Source organism: Stylophora pistillata, chromosome 12 (assembly GCF_964205215.1).
Source record: "Stylophora pistillata chromosome 12, jaStyPist1.2, whole genome shotgun sequence".
Lineage (NCBI taxonomy): Eukaryota > Metazoa > Cnidaria > Anthozoa > Scleractinia > Pocilloporidae > Stylophora > Stylophora pistillata.
The window spans coordinates 6,742,501-6,764,490 of NC_142530.1; the positions used below are offsets into that span (position 1 = coordinate 6,742,501).

Here is a 21,990-nt window from a genome sequence, read left to right on the forward strand (position 1 = left end):
AATTTTTTCCTTTATTTATTTCATTTTTTTGTTTTACTTTCGCAGCAGACCTCGTTGAAAAGCAAGGACTGCCCCGAGTCTGCTCACATAAGACAAATGAACTGATACACCGTGTAGTTCTCCAATCTTCGCTGCTTTGAGGTTTTTACACGAGTCTTTTAAAAGAGACCGAAAAAAATTACTCACGAACAATATTTTAAATCATTCATTTTCTCTTGCTCAAGTTTGATTATTTCTTTGCTTGAATACAGGAAAATTCTGTACTCTGCAGGGCGAATGGTAATAGCATTCAATATTTTTCAAAAAACAAAATCGCCGTATCAGTTTATCGTAATAATTGTTCGATTTGATATTTCGCAGGAAATTAGCCCTTCAAAGAATTGCCAATAGTGACCAATAACATCTGCCACCTCTTAAACATATTCGTTCTTTTTTTAAAGTTTGATTTAAAACATAAGGACCCTGAACAGTTTTTCAGTCAACTCATAATCCTTAACAACCTTATCTCAATCAAATCTTTGTCGATAAGAAGTTTCAATTTCAAAACTGTTTTGTGCTTCAAGACTTAAGTTGCGCAAACTCTATAGACTGCAACTATCTTTTTAGCCTTCGTTTTGTATCTGCTTCAATTTCTATCCCTTTAAAAGGTTTGACAGGCCGTTGTACACCTAAACTCAAGTCCTTAAAGCAACTCGGCTCAACTAAAAATTGAATGAGTTTCATCTACTGATCAAATGACAAACGATAGAGAACAAAGAGAACAGAACAACATAGAAAATAGGATCAAAGACGAATAATATCAGACTGCAAATATCCGTGAGAGATTATGAATGATGCAATGAAGAGGTTTTTTGTCTTGTTAAAGCTCAATGTGTTTTTTTCGACTGTCGCAAAAACTGCGTCGATGTTCTTTACAACAACCTTGCATTGCTACGAGGTGAAAATACTGTGACGGTATTTTCAAAGCTTTTAAAACCATGTGAAGTGTATAAACTGATAAGACACTTGATGAAGAGTCAGTTAAGAAGAATTACTACAAACTAAGGATTATTGCGTGTAGTACCTCGATCAATCACGATGTTTTGACAAATACCTACTTGTAAACAATGCTTGAACTTTGGGTCTGTAGGGTAGCTCACCAATAAGGAACTTATCTGGCTCTTAAAGGAAACTATATTCTTTGTGAGATCTTCTTGCGACTGTCGCCTCGAGAGAGTCTAAACGTGAATGAATTATATTGAATACTAGATGCCGCAGTTATAAATTCTATTTGGGATATGTGACCTTATGTAAGAAATGCTCACTGGACAATAATTCCAGAGATGTCCCGTCGCTCTAACAAGACGGACACGGTCGCGACGCACGAAACAAAAGATTAACTGAATACTCCCATTACTAGAGTGTGATTGTTTTACTTTGTAATATATTGAAAGAAAAAGCTATAAATACACCATATTTGTTTTGAAAGTCAGGAGATACTCCTTTTCAGAGACTGTTTTTTTGTTAGTTATGGTCGCGTGCCAATTATCAGAGAAAAACACAGAAAATGTATCAGCGACGCATCGAATAAAATTGCAGTTTGAGAGCATGTTTCCCTCCTTTTGAACTAATACAATTTGAAAATGTCATAATATGTTTCCATTTTGTTAGCTTTAAATGAAAGTTTTCAAGCAATTGATCGAATTAAATTTCTTTTTCGCCCGTCACGAAAGCCGAGACGGTTTGTCGTGCTCATTGAAAGAAGGAACAGAGAAACCGTCCAAGCTGAACTCTTAATTGTGGTCACATGGCGAAAATTGGCTTAATGTTGTTCAGCAATGTAAGCAAAATTTTTGCACGGATAACTCTTTTCGCGTTCTTTCAGCACAGAGGGAGACTCCCGTGGACTCAGTGAAACTACAAACGAACGGACGAGGAAGAAACCATTTCAAGAAATCGGCAGGATGGCAAAGAGAATCACTTGTTGAACTCTAAACGAAAACTCTAGAATAAAATAGAATCTAGAATTAGAATAGATTGCAAAATCCTTGTCTTTGAAATGTTTGCTGTTATGGCCATCCAACCAGTGTTATTGTTGCTGATAATCACTTTATTGGATCTATATTTGTAAAATAAATCGTGTCATGAATGGGATTTCGTTAAAGAGGATTAATGCCGACAAAAGAGGATCTGAGGAACCATTAAACCTTTTCGCGCATTAACCGTCTTCGTTAAATTGACTGCACGCCTTTACACGATATTTATCTTGGAAAAATGGGGAAGAATTCCAAGATATCAATAATAGTCGCAAAGATCATTTCATCATAACATTCAACGTGATTCAATTGGTTTAATTATTGCATCGTTCTTTATCAAACTAACAAAGGTCGGACTGAGTCAGGTTGACTTCGAGCCGAAGTCTAATCAGTTGATAAGACAATATTAATACCATTTAAAACTATTTTAGTGTTTTCAGTGTACCTCTTTAAATGCTCGAACGCCAGCCAAGGTATGAGATCTTTATCTCAATATTCCCGATATCAAATGATCTATGTGTAGACTACACTCGAAGGTCTGATTCAAGATAAGGCGATGAAAATACGATTTACTATTTCAGTATTACTGTTCCAAAACAATATGCTCGAATGTTCATGCTTATTGGACAATTGAACAAATCGGTAAATCTCGCCCAAACACTCATGCAACATTCCAATTTTCAGTCCCCGCATGCGCCACTGTATCACTATTTCGATTTGTTTAACATTTTGAGGTGCGTTTTTGAGATCTTTGAAGGTTTTCGTAAATTAGAATGAAACTTTGAAATTAGTTTGCCACGGTAAACAGATGGCAAAGACACAGAAAAAAAGACCCTTTCAAGAGGGAGGATTAACGCGGACTGCGGCAAATAACGAACTTAGAAAAATTAAGTTAAGTTTACTCAAGATCTACAAATTATGAATTGATCCTTTTAAAACACAATTTCAAGGCAAGAAGCGCTGATTTTCATCGCCAAGCTGTGGCCAGTGTTGTCGGTCCTAGAGACAAAGTACGCAGGACTCCGGTTGAGAAACTTGCCAGGAACTGAGTTAATTGCGTGAGTTTTGCAAACAGAATACGTCCCGCCAGCGAGGCTATAGGAAGAAGGATTTGAAATTAAACTCCCCTCGTAATTGTAATCAAGATAGCTAAAGACGCTTTTAATAACGTCTCAGCGCGGGTCGGAATTACTCAGCGAAATTAAGGAAGAAATTCTGCGAATGTACGTCGCGCCAAAGTTCTTAATCCGAGCGCAATTGTGCTTTAAATATATATGGTTTCCATTTTGATTTAGGTCATTTATTTAACAAGTTTATCTAATAAGTAGCTAACATTCAAAAGTTTTAAACATATTTCTGTCCCTTTTATTCAACTGGTTCAGAGTTACTCTCTAAAGAGGCTAAGGCAATTAGAGATACCTAGAATCTGATAGTTTAATTTGTTAATCTGACATAACGTCCAACGTAAGACAGGATAATAACAGAAGAGTGAAATAACATGGCCTTTTATTAACTACTGCTCTCCTAAATGACCTAGACCTCAATTATTGAAAAAATGTGAATTCGCTTACACCTTTCGGAGCAACATGTTACTGAAATCTTACTCTTGAGGAATTGTGGAAAGATCCCAAAAGACTTTTTATCACTGATTACGTAACCTTTCCCATTCACGGTTTAGATCGATCAGCTAAGGCACTGACGCTATTGAGAAGGATAACTTAAAAAATAAGTAGAAAATATGGTATTTCTAAGGGCAGCTTAGCGGGTTATTTTCTGAAGTAAACGGATTGAAGCATTTTCAAGGCATTTTCGCGATTTTCTGGTGCATTACGTTTAAGTTTAAACAAAGCCTGCAAATATTTTTGTGACCTGCCATGATCATGTCCTTGCTATTTGGTTTTGTGGGACCACCCTGCTAAACATTAATAAGATATAATACTGTGTTTTTGACGCGGAAACAGTTTGATATTTCCTTACAAGACATTCAAAATGAAAATGTTCATCTCACAGTGTCTGAAGCTAAAATATAATTTCCGGAAAACAAGTATTCAGTTTAAAAGACAATAATGAACTGAACGTCACTCAGACTAGCCTGAAGTACTTTGGAATTCGCGAGATTTATATGGGACCTATCTATGTTTCATATAGAAACTCTCCAAATAAAGATCTCTAGCTTCAAAGCTAGTGTTTGAGCTGCTATGAAGAAATGCTGAAAATTTTGTCTTTAAAAGGGTTGTCCCGCTATAATATGACACCGGCATAAATCGACCAGCAACAAAGTTGTCGGATGTCGCTGTCAAGATACATTTTAAAAGAAACGGACTCTTTGCAATTATATTGTTGCAGCTCTGATATAGGCTTATATAATCACTAGTGAATACGCACAAGTCCAAAACAACGCTTTTATCACAACAACCAACAAACATGTTAACAGTATTGTCTAAGTTTCTTAGTCATTTCCTGACAAAAGCTAAACAATCCAACACCGTAACTTTTCTGTTTGTTCAAATTTTTTTGTGATGAAACTGACGTGGAGCGTAGCATTTTCGGGATATCATGAATAAAGGGAGTCGGTTGGTAAAGAAACTGTGTTGCTGCGTCGCTTGGGGGTATTACAAGATAGTTTGGTTTAATCAACTGAGTTGATAATGTAGATAAGCCAACGGTAAGAGTTTCTAAAGTTGACCTTGGCCCCATGTTATAGCGAATAGACGGACATCCCAGTTGGGATAAGAACACTTGAGGCGTTTGTGAAGGAAAATATTCAGTCGCGAAATGTCAGTGGTTTTCAGTGGTGAGTTCGATTACTTTTCAAGAGACAAAACAGCCAGAAAATTACTCGATATCGATCCTGCTCGCTTTGAGAATAAATAAGCAAAAAGGCTTACTTTTATCGACTAAATGAAGAAGTTTGTTTATGCACAGGCAGCCCAAGCTCACTGCTAGAAAAGCGGACGTGACTCTTAGACAGTGTTGCGCAACGTTTTATATTTATAAAGGTTTGTATGGGATGTTATCGGTTTGCCTTAAAAGAGAGAAAAAATGTCTTTTTTTGAAATAAAATGGACTTACGTTATTGCCTTGTTGTTGAACACCAAAATAGCGCTAACTCGCCGAAAACGCTTCAAAATGACCTGAGACGCTGGTAATCAACAAAGAAAACAAGGCAAAAACGTAAGTCCATTTTATTTAAAAAAAAGACATTTTTTCTCTCTTTTAAGGCAAACCGATAACATCCGATACAAACCCTTATAAATATAAACGTTGCGCACACTGTAAAAGTCACGCCCGCTTTTCTAGTAGTGAGCTTGGGCTACCTGTGGTTTATTTTAAAGAATTGGGTCCTAGAGGATTGAAATAAAATCATGTGCGAAAAAGTAAAACAAAACGTTGTGAAAAATTGATGTTTCCCAGGTCCTCTTCTTCAAAAATTCTCTATTTGTGTATCTGAACCGAGTTTCTTGAGGTGAATTGTTTACCTCGAAATTACAGGAGTGCAGCAAAACCCCACTAACTCAAACTTGATTACCTCGAACCTCCCGGTAACTCCAACAAGATCTGATTTCCCGTGACCCCATCATTTTCAGTCATTTACTATCAGCTAACTTGAAGCCCCGCTTACTCGAACCATTTTTGTTTCCCTTGGGAAATCTACTGCACAAACGCACATAATTCCTTTTCGAGATAAAATTAGGGTCGGTCTCACCTTCTTACAGAATCTTAGCCACTTTTTGTCCCTTCTGATCAACAGTGGTGATGGTGTTTCCGGTGTTGAAGGACACAACAAAGTTTCTATTAATTTATTTATGTTTTTATCAAATAACTGAGATGCTCGAACGCTCTGATTCGTCAAAAACCTATCATTTATTGTATCGATACACCCAAAATGACTTAATTAGAGCAAAAGACCGCCCTTTTATCAGGTTAAGGACGTAATAACCCTTTTGTGATGTTGATTGAGCGGAAGGAAAGTTTGTAAATCGGGAACCGAAGGCGAGAGAGTTAAAAAAAAAAACATTCGTCCCAAATTCCCGCGTGGGTTATTTCTCCGGTAAAGTAATATAAAGTGCGGTTCTCTTCCTTTAGGTACAAGTTGAATAAAAGCTAGTTTTGGAAACCACATCGCCTTACTTCTTGATATTAGTATGAACATCATAAAATCTGTGTATATTGTAAAAGCGCAAGCATCAAACAAAATTGGAATTGTCTCTCAGAAGGAGTTACGCAACGATATTTTGTTTCGGTTTTCACAACGTTCTTAATTGCTTTCACTTTCAACTGAAGAGAACATCAAATATTATTTGGGTAAGAATGAAAAAAAAAAAAAAAAAACGAGATAGTGATAAACCAAGAAGGCTATCTCGTGCCCAGATCCTACCGTGTAAGTGAAATGTGTTAACGCTTGGCCGTGTGAGGGCTGGGCACGAGACAAGAGGTTTTAAAGTGCAGTTTATTATTTCTTGGTATGAGACTACCAAGAAGAAACAAAGATGTGGAATGACTGAATTGGATTACAAAGTACAAATTAAAAAAACACAAAACAAAACAAGGGGGGGGCAGCTAAATTGCTCAAGATGCCTAAAACGTGATTAGTTAAATCCAAAAACCTAATTTTTTTTATCTGCACTACTACGGGACCAGTCCTTATTAAAACACCTGGGGGGGGAGGGTGTGGGAGATGTTGGTTGTGGCATGAGACAATATACCTGATCCCCCGATTATGACCCTTCAGTCCCCCCCTCCCCCCCCCACCCTCATTGGCAGTTGATTAGAAGTTTATTTTCTGCATTCTCCTATCTGTTGGTAACGACTGATCCTGATCCTCTCTTCGTTTCCTCCTGAAAACATGTGACCCTCTGGAGATCCTTCTCTATCCACCCTCCACCCCCCCCCCAGGTGACAAATAATGACCGTTCACCAAAAATTATCCATAATTATAAAGACCTTCCTTAACTGATAGATTTGACTATTCCGGGTTACATTTGGCCTCTCGAAACAATCTGTTCCCTTTAGCCCACGTGTAGCCACACCGGCTCCCCCAGACAAAGGAGAAACGGAGCGAGAAAGCGCCCTTTCTCCTTTGTCGGGGGAAGGGTGCGGCTATACGTAGGCTAGTTCCTCTTCAGAGATCTTGTAATCCCCCAAAAAATTCTCAACCCTCTTCAGTGAGGGAGAGGGGGGTAGTACGAATAATGACTGGGCCCTTAGTATACCGGAGAAACGTCTGTTTTTCGCAATTTGAACTTCATAGAAAGCTTAGCTTGTCACAATGTAGAGGCATTAGGCAGAGTAGAATAAGTCAAATGCTTTTTCCAGTTAATCCTTCTGATTCAGTAAGACAATAAACATGTAAAATCTCGTCATAATTTCAATACATTATCTGGCAAGCATGCGCAGAAGAGGAGAATCGACAGACTTGAAGCCACTACAACCTTTACTTATTAGCTTTGAATACAAGGTCAGGAGGTAAGTTTCTAAAGAAATTGCGTTGCTGCGTCAATGGGGGGTATTACATGATATAAAATAGTCGGTTTCAGCGGAGGTACAGATGAAATCGCCTACAGAACAGACGAAGTTTTTCTGCGTTTTTTTTTTATTTTTATTCAAGCGGTGATTAGCACAAGGCTAACGCGAAGTGCGTGTCGTGCCAAGGAGAGAAGTGCAAAAAAGGTTTTTTTTTTTCGCGAAGTCATCTACCAAACTCTCCACCAATTTATAGAAGTAATAAGCCATGAAGCTAACCGAATTTAGTTAGAAGCTAATCAATGTAGATCAGTTTGTCTCTTGGTCGAGGGTCGAAGGTCGAAGTAAAAAGTCACATAGCTACGCAAGCATAGAGGTCAGCCATTAACGGCATTGATTTTAAAAATTAAGATATCACCGAGATCGAGCCGGTTCGCTTTCTGTATTCTGGAGCTGAAAATGTGTTATGTCAATTATGTTGCACCTGTGCCGCTTAATTGATAACCAGGGACGGTAATTGATCTGAATCAACCATTACAAAATATTCCGGCGTTCGTTTAATCAAACCCTCTCATGAAATATCTTCCACACACCCTAACTTGTGGAGTACAGGGGAAGAAAAACTCAGGCTTCAAGAGTAGCGCTTAAGGTTACGCTTTCTCAGCCAGTGTTTTTTATCTCTTAACCAAAAAAAAGCGTCACGTCATCATATAGTGAACGGTACAAGCTGCCAAACATCATACAACACATTTCACCGCAGAACCACTAACTAATCAGCTGTTGTTCTTAAATTAGTCGAGCCTCAGGAACGTGCATTAAAATTAGATTTATAAAAATCATCAACAATGGAAGAGGGGTGTGTACGGGGAATAGCGATATATAGTTCTCTTAGGGCCTGATTACATGAGCCGAGCTGATTTCTTTTGTTTTCACGCTTTGGCGAACACCAAAACAAAAGAAATCAGCCCGGCTCACGTAATCAGGCCCTTAGTTCATATTCTCTTTCCCATTTTTAATATAAATTTGAGTATGCGCCGAAATTCTTCAGCCTGTTTCTCAGACGGTCCAGGTCGATCGCATGCTCTCTTTCTTCTGCTGAAAGGAGAAAGTGTGTGGCCACGATCAACCTGGAACGTCCATATTTCCCAAGGGTTTTGTGTTTTTCCTCTAGAGGAAAAGCACTGGTAACTATGATTGTCCCAGAATGCATTGTCCCATTTATGATCTAATCCTTCCGCGCTTTGCATGATGGACTTTTTCAATTTTTTTTGTCTAAGTCATTCCAACATGGCGGCCGGAACGGCTGTGATGCATTTACCCAGCACGAGAAGCACCGTTAAGAAGGAAGAGCCTGCTCGTAGAGTACAGAAAATTCAGGCAGATGAGGTAAAAGAAGTTATTTTGATAACACATCGAGTCACTACCTCGTAAAAAACACGAAAAGTCGATCATGTGGTTTTACATGACGACATCTATCTTTTGATCGAAAACTGTGACTTTTTATAAACCGTTTTTGTTAAGATTCAGGCTGCATGCTACACTGGGAAACGAAATAAACTCGCTTCATTTTATTCAGTAGCTAATCTATCGACAGAGATGCGATTTCCAAGCTTGTTGATCTATAATACCGTAAAAATTTAGTCACGTTGTACATTGCAAGGTAGGCAGCTTTTTGTCTATCATTACATTGAGAAACTAAGAAAAAACTTAAAAGCTTTGGAAATTTTAAGGCTCAATAGTAGTAGAATATAACGCCTTGGATATATTTAATCATGCGATAGTGATCGTATTCATTTACAGTCACTTAAGTATATTTACAGATTTGTAATAGCGTTCTTTCGTTTCGTAGTAGTTAATAATTATTTCATGGGTTGTCGTCGATCTCACTTCTTGAAGTGTCTAATCCGATCTTTGAGTAGCATCAATTCATTGTCACCCTTAAGTAGAGTTTCTCATCAGTTTTGAGCATGATTTTGTTGGTATGTTATTCACACACACTCTCAATAAATTATGGGTAATATTTCATTAATTTATCCAGATATCATTTTATTTCAATTTGTTTTATGCTAGGAAGCTCTTTCTTTAACATTGAAAATGAGTTGATGCCACGTTGTTGAATATATTATATAAGGAGTGTTGTGTCCGTACGCAAAGAAATCACTCGTGGATTTTTTAAAAATGGCTGCCCTAAAGAAACTTTAATGTCACTTGAAATTAAAACTACAAAAACTAATATTCAAAACAGGAATGCATGCTTCATATGCCTTTTAAATCCAATCTGAGAATTACATAATTTCACTTACATAACCCTGTTTCATTAACACCTAACAAGGAGTTTCTCCCAGCAAGACTGGATTGTGGTAACAGAAAAAAAAAAAAAACAGCATAAAGGCTGAGGGCTAGTCATTTACACGAGGTCTAACCCATCCACAGCTTTATGCAATCAGTGATCCTCAGGCTTTCTGTATTAGAAGGTTCATTTGATTAAATAAACTTCCTTCTGTTGTTAGCTTTTGGCCCTCCTGATGCTGTTCACAGAAATAAATGTTCAAATTAGAGGTTCAGCTAAATTGAGGATTGTCTAGGATGCGGTTATGTTTGACAATGGCTTAACTTTGTTTAAATAATCAGACCTGATAGTGTTAAGTCAATTTTAAAAAATTTACTGTCTTGTCCATTTTTCTCAAAAATCAAATTAATAAACTTTTGTTACCCTATCAGTATGTATGCTAAGTCTATTTAAGTTTAAAAATTGTTTCCTCTGTTTGATTTATTAAGATGGAAGTAGAAGAAGAAAAACGACATGAAGGGATTCAGCAATACTATGTCACCAAGATTGAGGGTCTCCAGGTGAAGTACAGTTTTGTAAATACATTGTAGTCTACCACCCATAGTTAAGTTTGAACTTGGCTGTTAATTATAGAAAGACATTGGAAACTTGTCACGAACTTGGCTAAGTCTAGAAAAAAATCTGAGTTGCTCATGTGTATAAATATTCAAGTGTCAGTTTGTCTGATTTTTCATTCAGATGTTGTTTGCTTCTTACACTTGTTGTTCTGACTAACCTAGTTTGAATATTTTATATGTGAAGTTAGTAGTGTCAGCTACTGGATCTTTCTCTTGTGATAAAAGGTTTTTTTTTTTTTGCATGCAGATCTGTGTGACAAAAATTAGTGCAAACTTTCATGAAGCTCCAACCTTTTATATCATGGTGTGAGATGTAAAGTAGTATTGTTATGAACCCAAAGAGTGATTAGCATCTAATTTCTCCTTACAATACCACCTCTGAATCACACTTATAGGTCATGAGAATAAAGGAATTGATCACCAACTAAAGAGGTGCTTAAGTGTTAAACAAATTCTTCTTGACAGCACCACAAGGAATGTGTTGAGAGCAGAATGGGAAAGTTGCAAACTGATGTTTATGTGTAAAGGGTTAATTTTGTAGAATATAGTTCTCAATCAATCACATTCGTGGCCACTTAATACCTTACCAATGTATTCTAGATGGTTGTCACAGAAGAAATTAAAAACTTGAGGAGGCTTGAAGCCCAGAGAAATGAGCTTAATGCCAAAGGTTGGTGTGAATTTTTCTATTGATTTGACTTGTCTCCTAGTCTCTGTCAGAAAGTACAGGAATATAAATGCAATGATTAATGTTAATTAAATTAAATCAGTGAGATTCAACTAAAGTAATGTATAGATTATGACTGATGATCATTGCTGATAGAAAAATTTTCTTGAATTTCCACATGATAGTGAGAATGTTGAGAGAGGAATTGCAACTCTTGCAAGAACAAGGATCTTATGTTGGTGAGGTAGTTAAACCAATGGACAAGAAGAAAGTTTTGGTGAAGGTTAGTGTCTTTGAATAAATCGTACAGATGACTGTTTGTAAATAAAAACTTACATTTGAACACAGATTTCAGGTAAACTTTTTGGGATCCTCTAAGCATTTCTTGAATTTTCAGTGGTGGTACATGTGTGTGTTCTTTTTTTTTTATTTTTTTTTATTTAATGATTTGTACCAGGTACTGGAGCAGAAACAATAGGAAATGGGTCCCCTACAAGGTTTTAAGCTTCAACAAACCCACCCATCCCACCCCAGGGGAGGACATCCAGCACACAGTAATCTTGTGCGTAGGAAATTAACGTCTCCTACCCCTAACCCTGCAGGAGATGGGACCTCCGTTTATTCATCCCTATCTGAGAAGACTAGAATATCTAACCATTTCTTGATGTTATAGAAAGGTAGCATATTCTTCGCAATTATTTTAAGACCTTGAGTGTTGGTCCGGCCAGGGCTCGAACCCTCGACCTCCCGCACAACAGTCCAGTTGCTCATGCTTATGACTGGCAGCTGATCGGCGGCAAGTGACTTTACAGAGGAACTTATAGGTTTCTGTGAATATGTTGAAGTTATTTACACCATCCTTTCCTTATCACAGGTTCATCCAGAGGGAAAGTTTGTGGTCGATATTGACAAATCAATTGATATGGCTGATGTAAGTGATGATGTTGCACTGTATTCTAGATGGCATCCAGAAAGACTTTTTTTTTATTTTCAGAGAACAAAACCGTATGCTTAGCTGCATTACATGTAAGCCTTTACCTGAGTTTATTTTGTAACCCTTTATTGTTGGTAAATGTGTCTTCCAATGGTGACGGGAAACCTGGTACAAAACTGGGACAGTATCTTGTGTATTTATGACCACAGCAAACCTTGTTTTTCTCGTTTTCTAGGTTACACCAAACTGTAGAGTGGCATTGCGAAATGATAGTTACATGCTTCACAAGATCCTTCCCAACAAGGTTTGTACTTTGCAAGAAAAAAGTTATAGTGAAGTTTTGATGATTTTTGTGCGCATTGCACATGGACTGGTAAGCTCTTCAAGAAGGCTTGAGTTAGTGTGTTCTACTCACATTATTTCTTTGTCAAAATAATCTCTTGTTTGATGCTTCAAAGAGGTGAACCAAATGTTTGTCATTGGTGTGGAATTTGCACTAAATTATACTTCTATGTAACGACTGGTCCTAACTTCAGCAGAGGCATGTAAGAGAACTTTGATCTCAATCTTCAACTGTTAACTCATTTCACACCTAGGTGGACCCTCTTGTCAGTTTGATGATGGTGGAGAAAGTACCTGATTCAACTTATGAAATGGTTGGAGGATTAGATAAACAGATCAAAGAAATCAAAGAGGTACACGTATGGAGTCTTCTACTCTTGTACTTGTATGTAAAAAAATATTGTTTTCTCTCCTTATGTGCATTTGACTAATAGAGTAAAGGTTGTTTGTCCCATATTTAATATTTTGACAGGGTCTTTTTTTATATAATGTACTTGTATGTCTATAAGTACCCCGCGATCTCGGGGTACTTATGTCAGATACAGCTAGCTTCAATGATCACATCCAAGCCCAGGTAAACAAGGCTAACAAAATGCTGGGTTTTATTCGTCGCACTATCAGCGGAAGCAAAATTTTATTACCAACTCTGAGATCCCTTTATGTGGCTCTCGTACGTTCTCACCTTGAGTACGCCTCTGAAATCTGGAGCCCAAAATCAATTACTATGATAAAAAGAATAGAAGGGGTGCAACGACGTGCGACTCGGCTTATGTTACCCGATTTTAGCTATAATGAACACCTAAAACGTCTCAACCTGCTACCACTGGTTTACCGCAGAGAAGTCAAGGATCTTTCAACTTTTTATAAACTGAAGTGCGGGCATTTTAACTCTTCACTTAAGTCCTTGTTTTCAATTTTGTTCAGATGAGAGATTAAGATCGCATGCAAGTAATAAACTAAGAATTAATAGATTCAGGACGGAACTTTTTAAGGGAACATTTTTTAATAGGATTCCGTATCTATGGAACAATCTGCCTGATGCGTTGAGGACGGCTAGCTGTAGTGTTTCTTCTTTTAAGAGACTATGCACTAATTTTTATAACGATAGGGTTTTCGACCCTGAGCACCCATGTACCACCTGGGCTAAACCAGCACTTAGTTAGTAAGGTTGTTAGTTAGTAAGTTAGTTAGATTACTTAGTTAGGTAGTTAGCAGCTAGCCAGTTACATACCTTGATTAAGTTTTTTATATATCCGTATATTTTCTTCATAATGGGTTGACTAGCACGTATGGTTCGTCAGTTCCCTTCTAGTCTTCCCCACTGCCTTGTTATGTAACCTAATTTGTTATTATTGTGTGTTCTTTTGTTTTATTTTCCCATGTAATTGCAGTGAAATGGAATAAATTCAAATTTAAATTCAAATGATTGATTATACTTGGCATCTAATTGAGTGAGGGAATCGTGAAGGATTTTGTAAGCAAAGAGACTTAATCATATTAATTTTTTTGTTTTTGTTTTTATTTAACTGTTCATTTATTTTTTTTTCTTTTGAAATCAAGGTTATTGAGCTGCCTGTGAAGCACCCTGAGCTCTTTGAAGCCCTAGGAATTGATCAACCCAAGGTTGGATTTTAATACCTTCAAAAAGCCTCAAAAGCTTCAAAAGTTTTTTTCAGACACATAACTTGTAAATTACAAAATCATATATACTGTCTTGCTTTCAAATAAATTCCCCGCAGTATTAAAGTAGCTATTAGAAACCTTAAGAAAACCATAGCGCAGTGGTAACAAGGACATGCTAAAACAAAAGATCTACTCGGCAGAATAATAGCTTGGTTCGTGTGTTTTAAAACTTGGATAATTTCTTAGCGGCTAAACCTTGTGTAGTCTGAGAACAGAGATGCCGACAGCAAACTATTTAAGTTTCCATTTGGAATTCAATGCTGCTCACAAAGATTATGCAGAAGTTACGGTGTAGGGCTATAAGACACACAAAAAAAAACCATCCAGTCATTTGCAAAATTCAAGCTTAAAATATAAATTCATTTTATAATCAAATTCTCTCTTGGTGTTGTTGTCTGGACTGCCTAAGGTTATTATTATTAAGAAGTGTAAAGTAGCAAAATAGAAGTTCAAATAGGGAAATTGAAAAAAAGAAAAATCATCTTGAAGATGAGCAATGCGGTGCAAATGTAGCTCCTTAAATATACATGAGGATATCATTAAATTTTTCCAGGGAGTATTACTCTATGGACCACCAGGAACTGGAAAGACACTTCTTGCTCGAGCTGTTGCACATCACACAGAGTGCACTTTTATCAGAGTTTCAGGCTCAGAACTGGTTCAGAAATTTATTGGTGAGGGTGCCAGGATGGTTAGAGAGCTGTTTGTCATGGCAAGGTATTAAAACGATAACTTTATGCAAGTCTCAATAAATGTACTTGAGATAAGCCAGATAATTCTTTCAAATGGCTACTAATTTGGGCAAGATTTTCAAGACAAAACTGAAAAAAAAAAATTTTAATTGCTTTTCCAATAATCATGCTGAAATTACCTGTACAATGTAGGTCTGCAATAGAAGGAATTCTTCTTGATCAAGTTGAGGTTTCAGTAGGTTGTCTATACACATACATGTCTAAAAACATTCAGGGCATGAAGCAGTAGATATTTACCACTCACAACACATTTGCTCCCTCTGATATTTTGCCCAACATTTCTAACCCATGAAGGCTTGTTCAAAGCTTTTGAAGAGATTCAAACTCTTTTTCATATCTAATATGTTGTTGCAAACTAAAATCTGTTTTACTCTATTTCCAACAGAGAACATGCTCCCTCCATCATTTTCATGGATGAGATTGATTCAATTGGATCATCAAGATTAGAGGGGGGATCTGGTGGTAAGTGTTTTTCTTTTTGACAATAAACTGTGAAGTTCACTGTAAACAAATGAACTAAGTCTTCTTACATTCAAACCTCAATTATCCAGAGTTTGCAATTACCTGCACTTGCTTCTCTGATCCCATTTTTTGATGAGTCAGTATTAATTAGTCACATTTGAGATCCATAACAACTTTTCCCATCAAACAAAGCAATATCCTGATACAATTTGATTTCAATCCAATAACACAGCTTTAAAGAATGATGGAATGAGTGACATGCACATGCTGTAGCAACTTGAAGCAAAACAATTTACATTAGTATTTTAGGTTGTAAAACGTTGTAGTTGTAAGACTTTTTGCAAGTTCTTTGGCAAATTTAGGCAACAATGCACAGTGATTTGAGAATTATTTTCCTTTAATTCCTGCGTTATGTTGATTTAATATGTGTACGTACATGGTTTTGTTTTTAGCTCATTAATATTCACATTTTCAATTATCCTGCCCAGTCCACACAAGTCTAGATAATTGAGGTTCAACTGTAATCATTGATCATGGTTAGCCTTAAGGGTTGTTCAACAGCTCTAACAAAGGAATTTAACTTGGGTACAGGTGACAGTGAAGTTCAAAGGACCATGTTGGAGTTACTGAACCAGCTTGATGGGTTTGAAGCAACAAAGAATATCAAGGTTGTCATGGCAACAAACCGAATAGACATTTTGGATTCAGCACTTTTACGACCAGGACGTATTGATCGGAAGATAGAGTTTCCTCCTCCAAATGAAGAGGTAAAATGTTAAGTATGTTTTCTTATAAAGATTACTGTATTTATTTGATTATGCGCCTTGGGCACTTAGTCCATTTTTCTGCCTTGAGGGTGGGTACCTTTTCAAGGCTGGGTGTGTATTGAATTTTCACCTTTTTCAACAAGTACAGGCTACTCTCTGCTTAACAGACAGTCTCATAAGCAGACAGTTCGACATACAGACACCATTTTCAATTCACTTTTTTGCCTCCCAGTCAAACTCCCTATTTATGCATTCCTGCAAGTAAACGATTTTTAAAATGAAAAGTAGATTTTTCTCATATTTACGCTCTCTCTTAAGTGGACATCCCATGTATAATAATTGAATATTGGCAATAAAAAATGTCTTGAATTTGAAAATCAACAAAGTGTGACCTCTGACAGAGCAACGTGGGGATGGGTTTTGTCAAATCTCCATTTGTCAGCTGGAAAGCAAGTTGTCAGGTTGTTTGACATTATCAAGGGTTAAACATAACACTCCTGTAAGGGGACATCCACCCTCTTTATCTTTGGTGTCTGCTTGCGGGAATAATTCCTTTTGGCGGACAGTTGTACTAAGAGACACTTTTTCCAATTTCCGATTGTGTCCGGCTACAGGAGAGTTGACTGTAGTGAGTTTATTTTTTAACAATATGATAATTAATAACAAGGTTTTTTTAGGGGGGAGGGGGTGTTGTGTCATGGGGTGGGTGGGTGCTGCTTTGAGGCCGAGGGCTCATTATTATTTCGTACCCACACTGTGGGCACTTTATCTAGAAGGGCACTTGATGAACATTGGGCATTTAATTGACTAAATACAGTAATTGTTCCACAATTGTACTTTTAAGTTGTATAACAAAAATGTACAACAAATCAAGTAGACTTACCAGTAATTTGCTAACAATTTTATTTGCCTAACAGGCTAGATTGGACATCTTGAAGATTCACTCCAGAAAGATGAATTTAACAAGAGGTATAAACCTCAGAAAAATTGCTGAACTTATGCCTGGTTCATCAGGAGCTGAAGTCAAGGTATTGTAATAGTTCTACAGTTGTTGATGAAACTTGTGCTTTGTAAATTAAATTCAGATAAAAGCTAAATTCTTCAAGTACCAGTTAGAGGAACGTGTATGAAGAGATTTTGCTTCAGTTTCAAAAAAAAAAAATTGCATATTCAATATCCTGAAAGCTCTGTTATTTGAGATGTAAACCACACTTTCTATCGGTTTTCCAGCATAATAACTCACACAGGGTTTTGGGAGAACATGAGGAAGTTTGTAAATCATAAGCAGGAAGTGAGTGATACACAAACTTTTATGGTGTTCTCCCAACATCCCAGTGGGTTATTAGGCCAGTAAACCATAAGAAAGGGTGGTCTATTGCTTTTATGAAACAAACTAAAAACATTTCAATTTTCTTTGGGTTTAACAATGTTGTACAATGTAAATGATAGGTTTTGACCAATGAGGATGCTTTTAGTTTTTTTCAGTTCTTTTACAAAAAAAATGTATTCAACATTGTTATTTTCACAATAGAAGCATTTTTAGTTGAATTGCTGTAACCAGAAAGTTATGCAAGTTTTCAATTCTTTTATCACTGAAGCAAAAAGTAAAGTTGTGTGATAGTATAATCTGAATGTGCGGGTGAGTGTAGCCCTTAGAAGGACTGTTGACGGAAGTAGTGATTGATGTTTCGACAACCTGAGTGGAAGTCATCGTGAGAGTGGATAGACTTCTGCTCAGGTTGTTGAAACATCAGTCACCGCTACCAACAACAGTCCTTCTGAATCTCAGGACAATGCTCTCCTGGACAAACAGACTACTCAGTCACATCTTACCCCCAGGTTCAAACCATATACAGTATTAAAGTTATGCAACACATGCACAGTGGAAAGCCTGTTGTAGATACTGTGTGACACACAGTTTGAACCTGTTTTGACTTGTCTGTTTACAGGGTGTTTGTACAGAAGCAGGCATGTATGCCTTAAGAGAAAGAAGAGTTCATGTGACGCAAGAGGACTTTGAAATGGCCGTCACTAAGGTACATGTGTTTGTTGGTATTTCAAACTTTGATGAACTAAGAGGTTGATGGTGGCAGATGCCCTGGCCCAGTGGTTCACCCTCCAACTCCCAAGTTCTGAGTGTTAATTCTCTCTTTTGGCTGCTTCACATTTCCGTGCAAATTAGCTACAAGAATTTAGGGTTATATCAAGATAATATCCTCTATTCCATAAGTTTTTTTATTCTCATTACCTGTGGATAATGTATGGATATCATAAGGAGAATTTAGTCATTAATCACTTCTGGGAGCTAAAAGGTTAATACACTAGACCTCCCGAAGTCTATGGGGTCAGGTCATTGGGCAAAACACTCAAATCCCACAGTCCCTCTCTCTCTCTCCACCCAGAAGTGTAACTGGGTACAGGCAAGTTGTTAGGTAGGGAAGTGTGGTGAAATGCGGGGTATAACCCTGCGATACTCCTGGTGGCTTCATGCCAAAGATACAGGGATAAGCTTTGGTTGGGTTGGTTTTTTGGCTTGAGCTCAGACTTAACCTTAACCCTTTAACTACCAGAAGTGATTAACATGAAACTTCTCCCCATAATTTCCCTGCATTATCCAGAAAACAGGTAATTAGAGTACTCAAACTAATCAGGTAGAATGGTTATATCAACTAAGTTGAAATTGTAAATTAGCCACTGGAACGAATAAAATAAGCTGACGTTTTGAGCGGTAGCCCTTCGTCATTCGCTCTGACGAAGTGCTAACGCTCGAAACGTCAGCTTTTTTATTCATTACGGTGGCCAATTTACTATTTCAACTTCGTTGATATGACCAAATTACCTTGTTACCCCTACCGACGCAGCACCACAGTTTCTTTAAAAACTTTCAGTCTTTAATCAGGTAGAAGTTGTTTTCCTGATCTAACACCAAATTATCATAACTTATTTATACATATATATATATATATATAAGTAGATGCTTATAGGGCGCATTTCTAATCTCAATGCGCCTAACGACAGATTATTATAAGAATAAGTAATTAATTAACAGTAATGTTTTTTAAACAAAAATGTCTTAAGCTTAGTTTTGAATGTTTCTACTGTTTCCGCTCTTTTAATATATTTGGGAATTGAGTTCCATAGTTTCGGTGCAGATACTGAAAAAGCGCGTCCACCATAGGAATTGGATTTAATGGGTGGGATGTATAACTGTAAGCGAGTTGATGATCTCAGTGTTCTTGATGGGTGGTAGTAGATTTGCTCATAACTGTAAACGAGTTGATGATCTCAGTGTTCTTGATGGGTGGTATTCTTGTATAAGAGGTTCTAAATAACTAGTAGATTGCTCATTTAAGATCTTATAAGTTATAAGTAATATCTTAAAATTAACTCTTGCTTCGATTGGCAGCCAATGTAGATTCTTTAAAATAGGTGTGATATGGTCAGTGTTTTGTGTTCCGGTTATCATACGAGCAGCGATATTCTGGATCCTCTGTAGTTTGTCCCTTTGATACTTTGGTATCCCATATAGAATGCTATTTCAATAGTCTACTCTAGAAATTACGAGGGAGTTGACTAGCATCTTCAACGCATCATTGGGAAGGTATCGACGGATGCGTCCAATGGATCTTATAGCAAAAATGGCTTTTTTGCATGTTTCATTGATATGATCGTTAAAAGATAGATTTTTATCCATTACAATGCCTAGATTCGTAGCTTTTCCTTTGATTCCTATTTCACTATTTGCTAATGTTACGGTCTCAAGGAATGTTACGGTCTACAAGGAAATGTGTAGCAGCTAGAGGGGAGAATTAACAATCAGATCTTTGCAGTTTAATGGTTGAAGAATTTGATGACAATGATTCATTTGTGGAGTTAATCTTAACTATTCAAATGTTCACTTTCCAGGTCATGCAGAAAGATTCTGAGAAGAACATGTCAATCAAGAAACTTTGGAAGTAAAACAACCATGTCTAATGCAGATCATAATTTCAACGCAAAAGCAAATTGATTTTCTACAATTAACTTAATATTGCTCTTCTCCTGCTACTCAAGGATACTTATTTCATCAAGCATTCAACTTAGAAGAAGAGTAAAAAAGAAAACATAAAAAGAAAGCCAACTCTAAATATTAGAACTCACAACCTCAGCCATGTTTGACATTATGGCGGTACCTTGCAACACGGTCACTTAAATTATTTAAGTTAGCTCCATTTGCACACATCACACTGTTTTCGTAACTTTACTAGAATGTCAATTCTGTGCAGTGTGTCGCAGTGTTTGGTAGAGTAGTGGTGTAAAAACCAAGATCAGCTACAATGGCTTCATTTAGTGTGTTTTAGGATGTGCGTGCAAGATTGAAGTGTGGCAGTACGTGATTTTTGGGGTTTGAAAGCTTGTCATGCGTTTAGTCAGACAATTTTTTTTGGAGAGGAACACCAGAGTCTGGGACTCTGGTAAATCTAATTTTAGTAAGTAAAGTAATTTGTAGATGATTTTCATGATCACTTTGCATTTTGTACATGTAGCATGATAAAAGTCATTTGACAATTAGTTATTAGTCTTGAAGGAAAACTCACAGTACAAAGTTTACTTTTCTGGTATGATTGATTGATTTCATGTACTCAAAGTAACCCTTCATTTTGCAGTATAGGTAACAAAGAATCGAATCTGAACTTCTGAAATTCTTCTATGGACGGTTTCCAGTCCCATTCACTAGGCAAACACTGCCTGGGGAAACTTGCTGATGATTTAGTTGCTTTGTAATGAACTTGTTACTGGCAAAATGACAAAAAATACATTACAAAAATGAAAAGGTATCTAAAAACTGACATGGGATATGCTAATTCCCTACCGTTTGTGGAGTTGAAAAAGAGATGAACTATGGAAACCATTTGCTTTATTGGACACTGTACTGTAGCTGTCTTAGTGACTACTTGTCTTTAGCTGGGTTTTAGCAGTCTGGGCTCAGAGGGGTGTGTTTTGTGTTCACAGGGATGCCCCTGATTGTATGAGGGGAGTTGTAAGATCACCTTCCCCCCCCCCCCCTCCCTTATGGTGACTTTCTACCATCCAACTTTGAAAGTCTACTTAGAGGGATGTGCTAGTTCTGTTGTCACAGCAGGGATGCCTTGGGTTGAAGGGAGGAGAAGCGTTGAATCAACCTCACACTTTTTTACCCCTCTCCTTACTCCCTTTCTTCTCTGTATTTTGGCCCAGGGGTAAAGCACTGCTTTAGAAATAAGTTGAGTCGAGAAAGTAGTTCCAACAGTAATGGATAGTGATAGATTAGGACTACAAGTTCCTAATTACATTCAGCCTTTCCATATTATCACATTTTAGCTCATGGTTTTCTCGGTTTCTCGTCTGTATTTTCTCCTCGTAGCTAGCTATTGATATTTACCAGTTGTACCACTCCGTTATGACCTTGCCATTATTCTTTTGATGGCTTTTCCTGTATTAGCTAAACAAGAGTTATGAATAAACCCAATTTGTTTTGCATTACACAATATTTTTGTCTTGTGTTTTTCCGTCTTTTTCATCACCAGCGGCCTTAGGAAATGAAATTATGAAAATCGCTATCTGGCGGAGGCCATTTCTGCATTATCCTTAACACATGCTATATGATCTTGCACTGACCGATTTCCCAGCGGTTAAGCGACTGAGTTTTTTTATCCCTAAGGGTGGCTAGCATCTAATTTCTCCTCACAAAATTAACCCCTGGCTCAAAATGGCCTCAACGCCAAACATACAAAATTTAAGGTGGCTCTGGCCTCGTCTTTGAATCCTGTGGTGTACTTTTAGCAACTTTCCGAGGTTCGAAGGCCGATTAAGTGTTGCTGCCCCCGAACAGTACTCTTACTTCATGAAAATAAAACTTCCTTTGCGTCACCAGGCATGGGAAGGAAATTTGCCGTACTTCCAAGATACTTCTTTTGATTCTAAGCTCTCAGTCATTACCCTTACTGAGCGTTCTATATAATAGAGCACATTTCAAAAC

The 21,990-nt window shown here is 37.2% G+C and overlaps 2 protein-coding genes across 2 annotated transcripts in view; one reads left to right on the top strand and one right to left on the bottom strand.

Annotated features, from left to right (window-relative positions):
• The window catches only part of LOC111332994 (uncharacterized), a 34,533-nt gene extending 33,310 nt beyond the window's left edge, over positions 1 to 1,223 (bottom strand). The window contains exon 1 of the mRNA XM_022938523.2: positions 1,098 to 1,223. The gene's annotated coding sequence lies outside the window, so the exon portion shown is untranslated. The remainder of the gene's footprint in view (positions 1 to 1,097) is intronic.
• A 7,506-nt stretch (positions 1,224 to 8,729) lies between these two features.
• On the top strand, positions 8,730 to 21,499 carry LOC111332724 (26S proteasome regulatory subunit 8). The gene is made up of 14 exons (XM_022938138.2): positions 8,730 to 8,864; positions 10,257 to 10,328; positions 10,986 to 11,055; positions 11,238 to 11,335; positions 11,927 to 11,983; positions 12,222 to 12,290; positions 12,583 to 12,681; positions 13,889 to 13,951; positions 14,565 to 14,728; positions 15,149 to 15,225; positions 15,817 to 15,992; positions 16,910 to 17,020; positions 17,942 to 18,028; positions 19,899 to 21,499. Exons 1-14 carry the CDS (start codon positions 8,766 to 8,768, stop codon positions 19,950 to 19,952), a joined length of 1,296 nt encoding a protein of 431 aa, XP_022793873.1. The 5' UTR covers positions 8,730 to 8,765; the 3' UTR covers positions 19,953 to 21,499.
• The last annotated feature ends 491 nt before the right edge of the window (positions 21,500 to 21,990 follow it).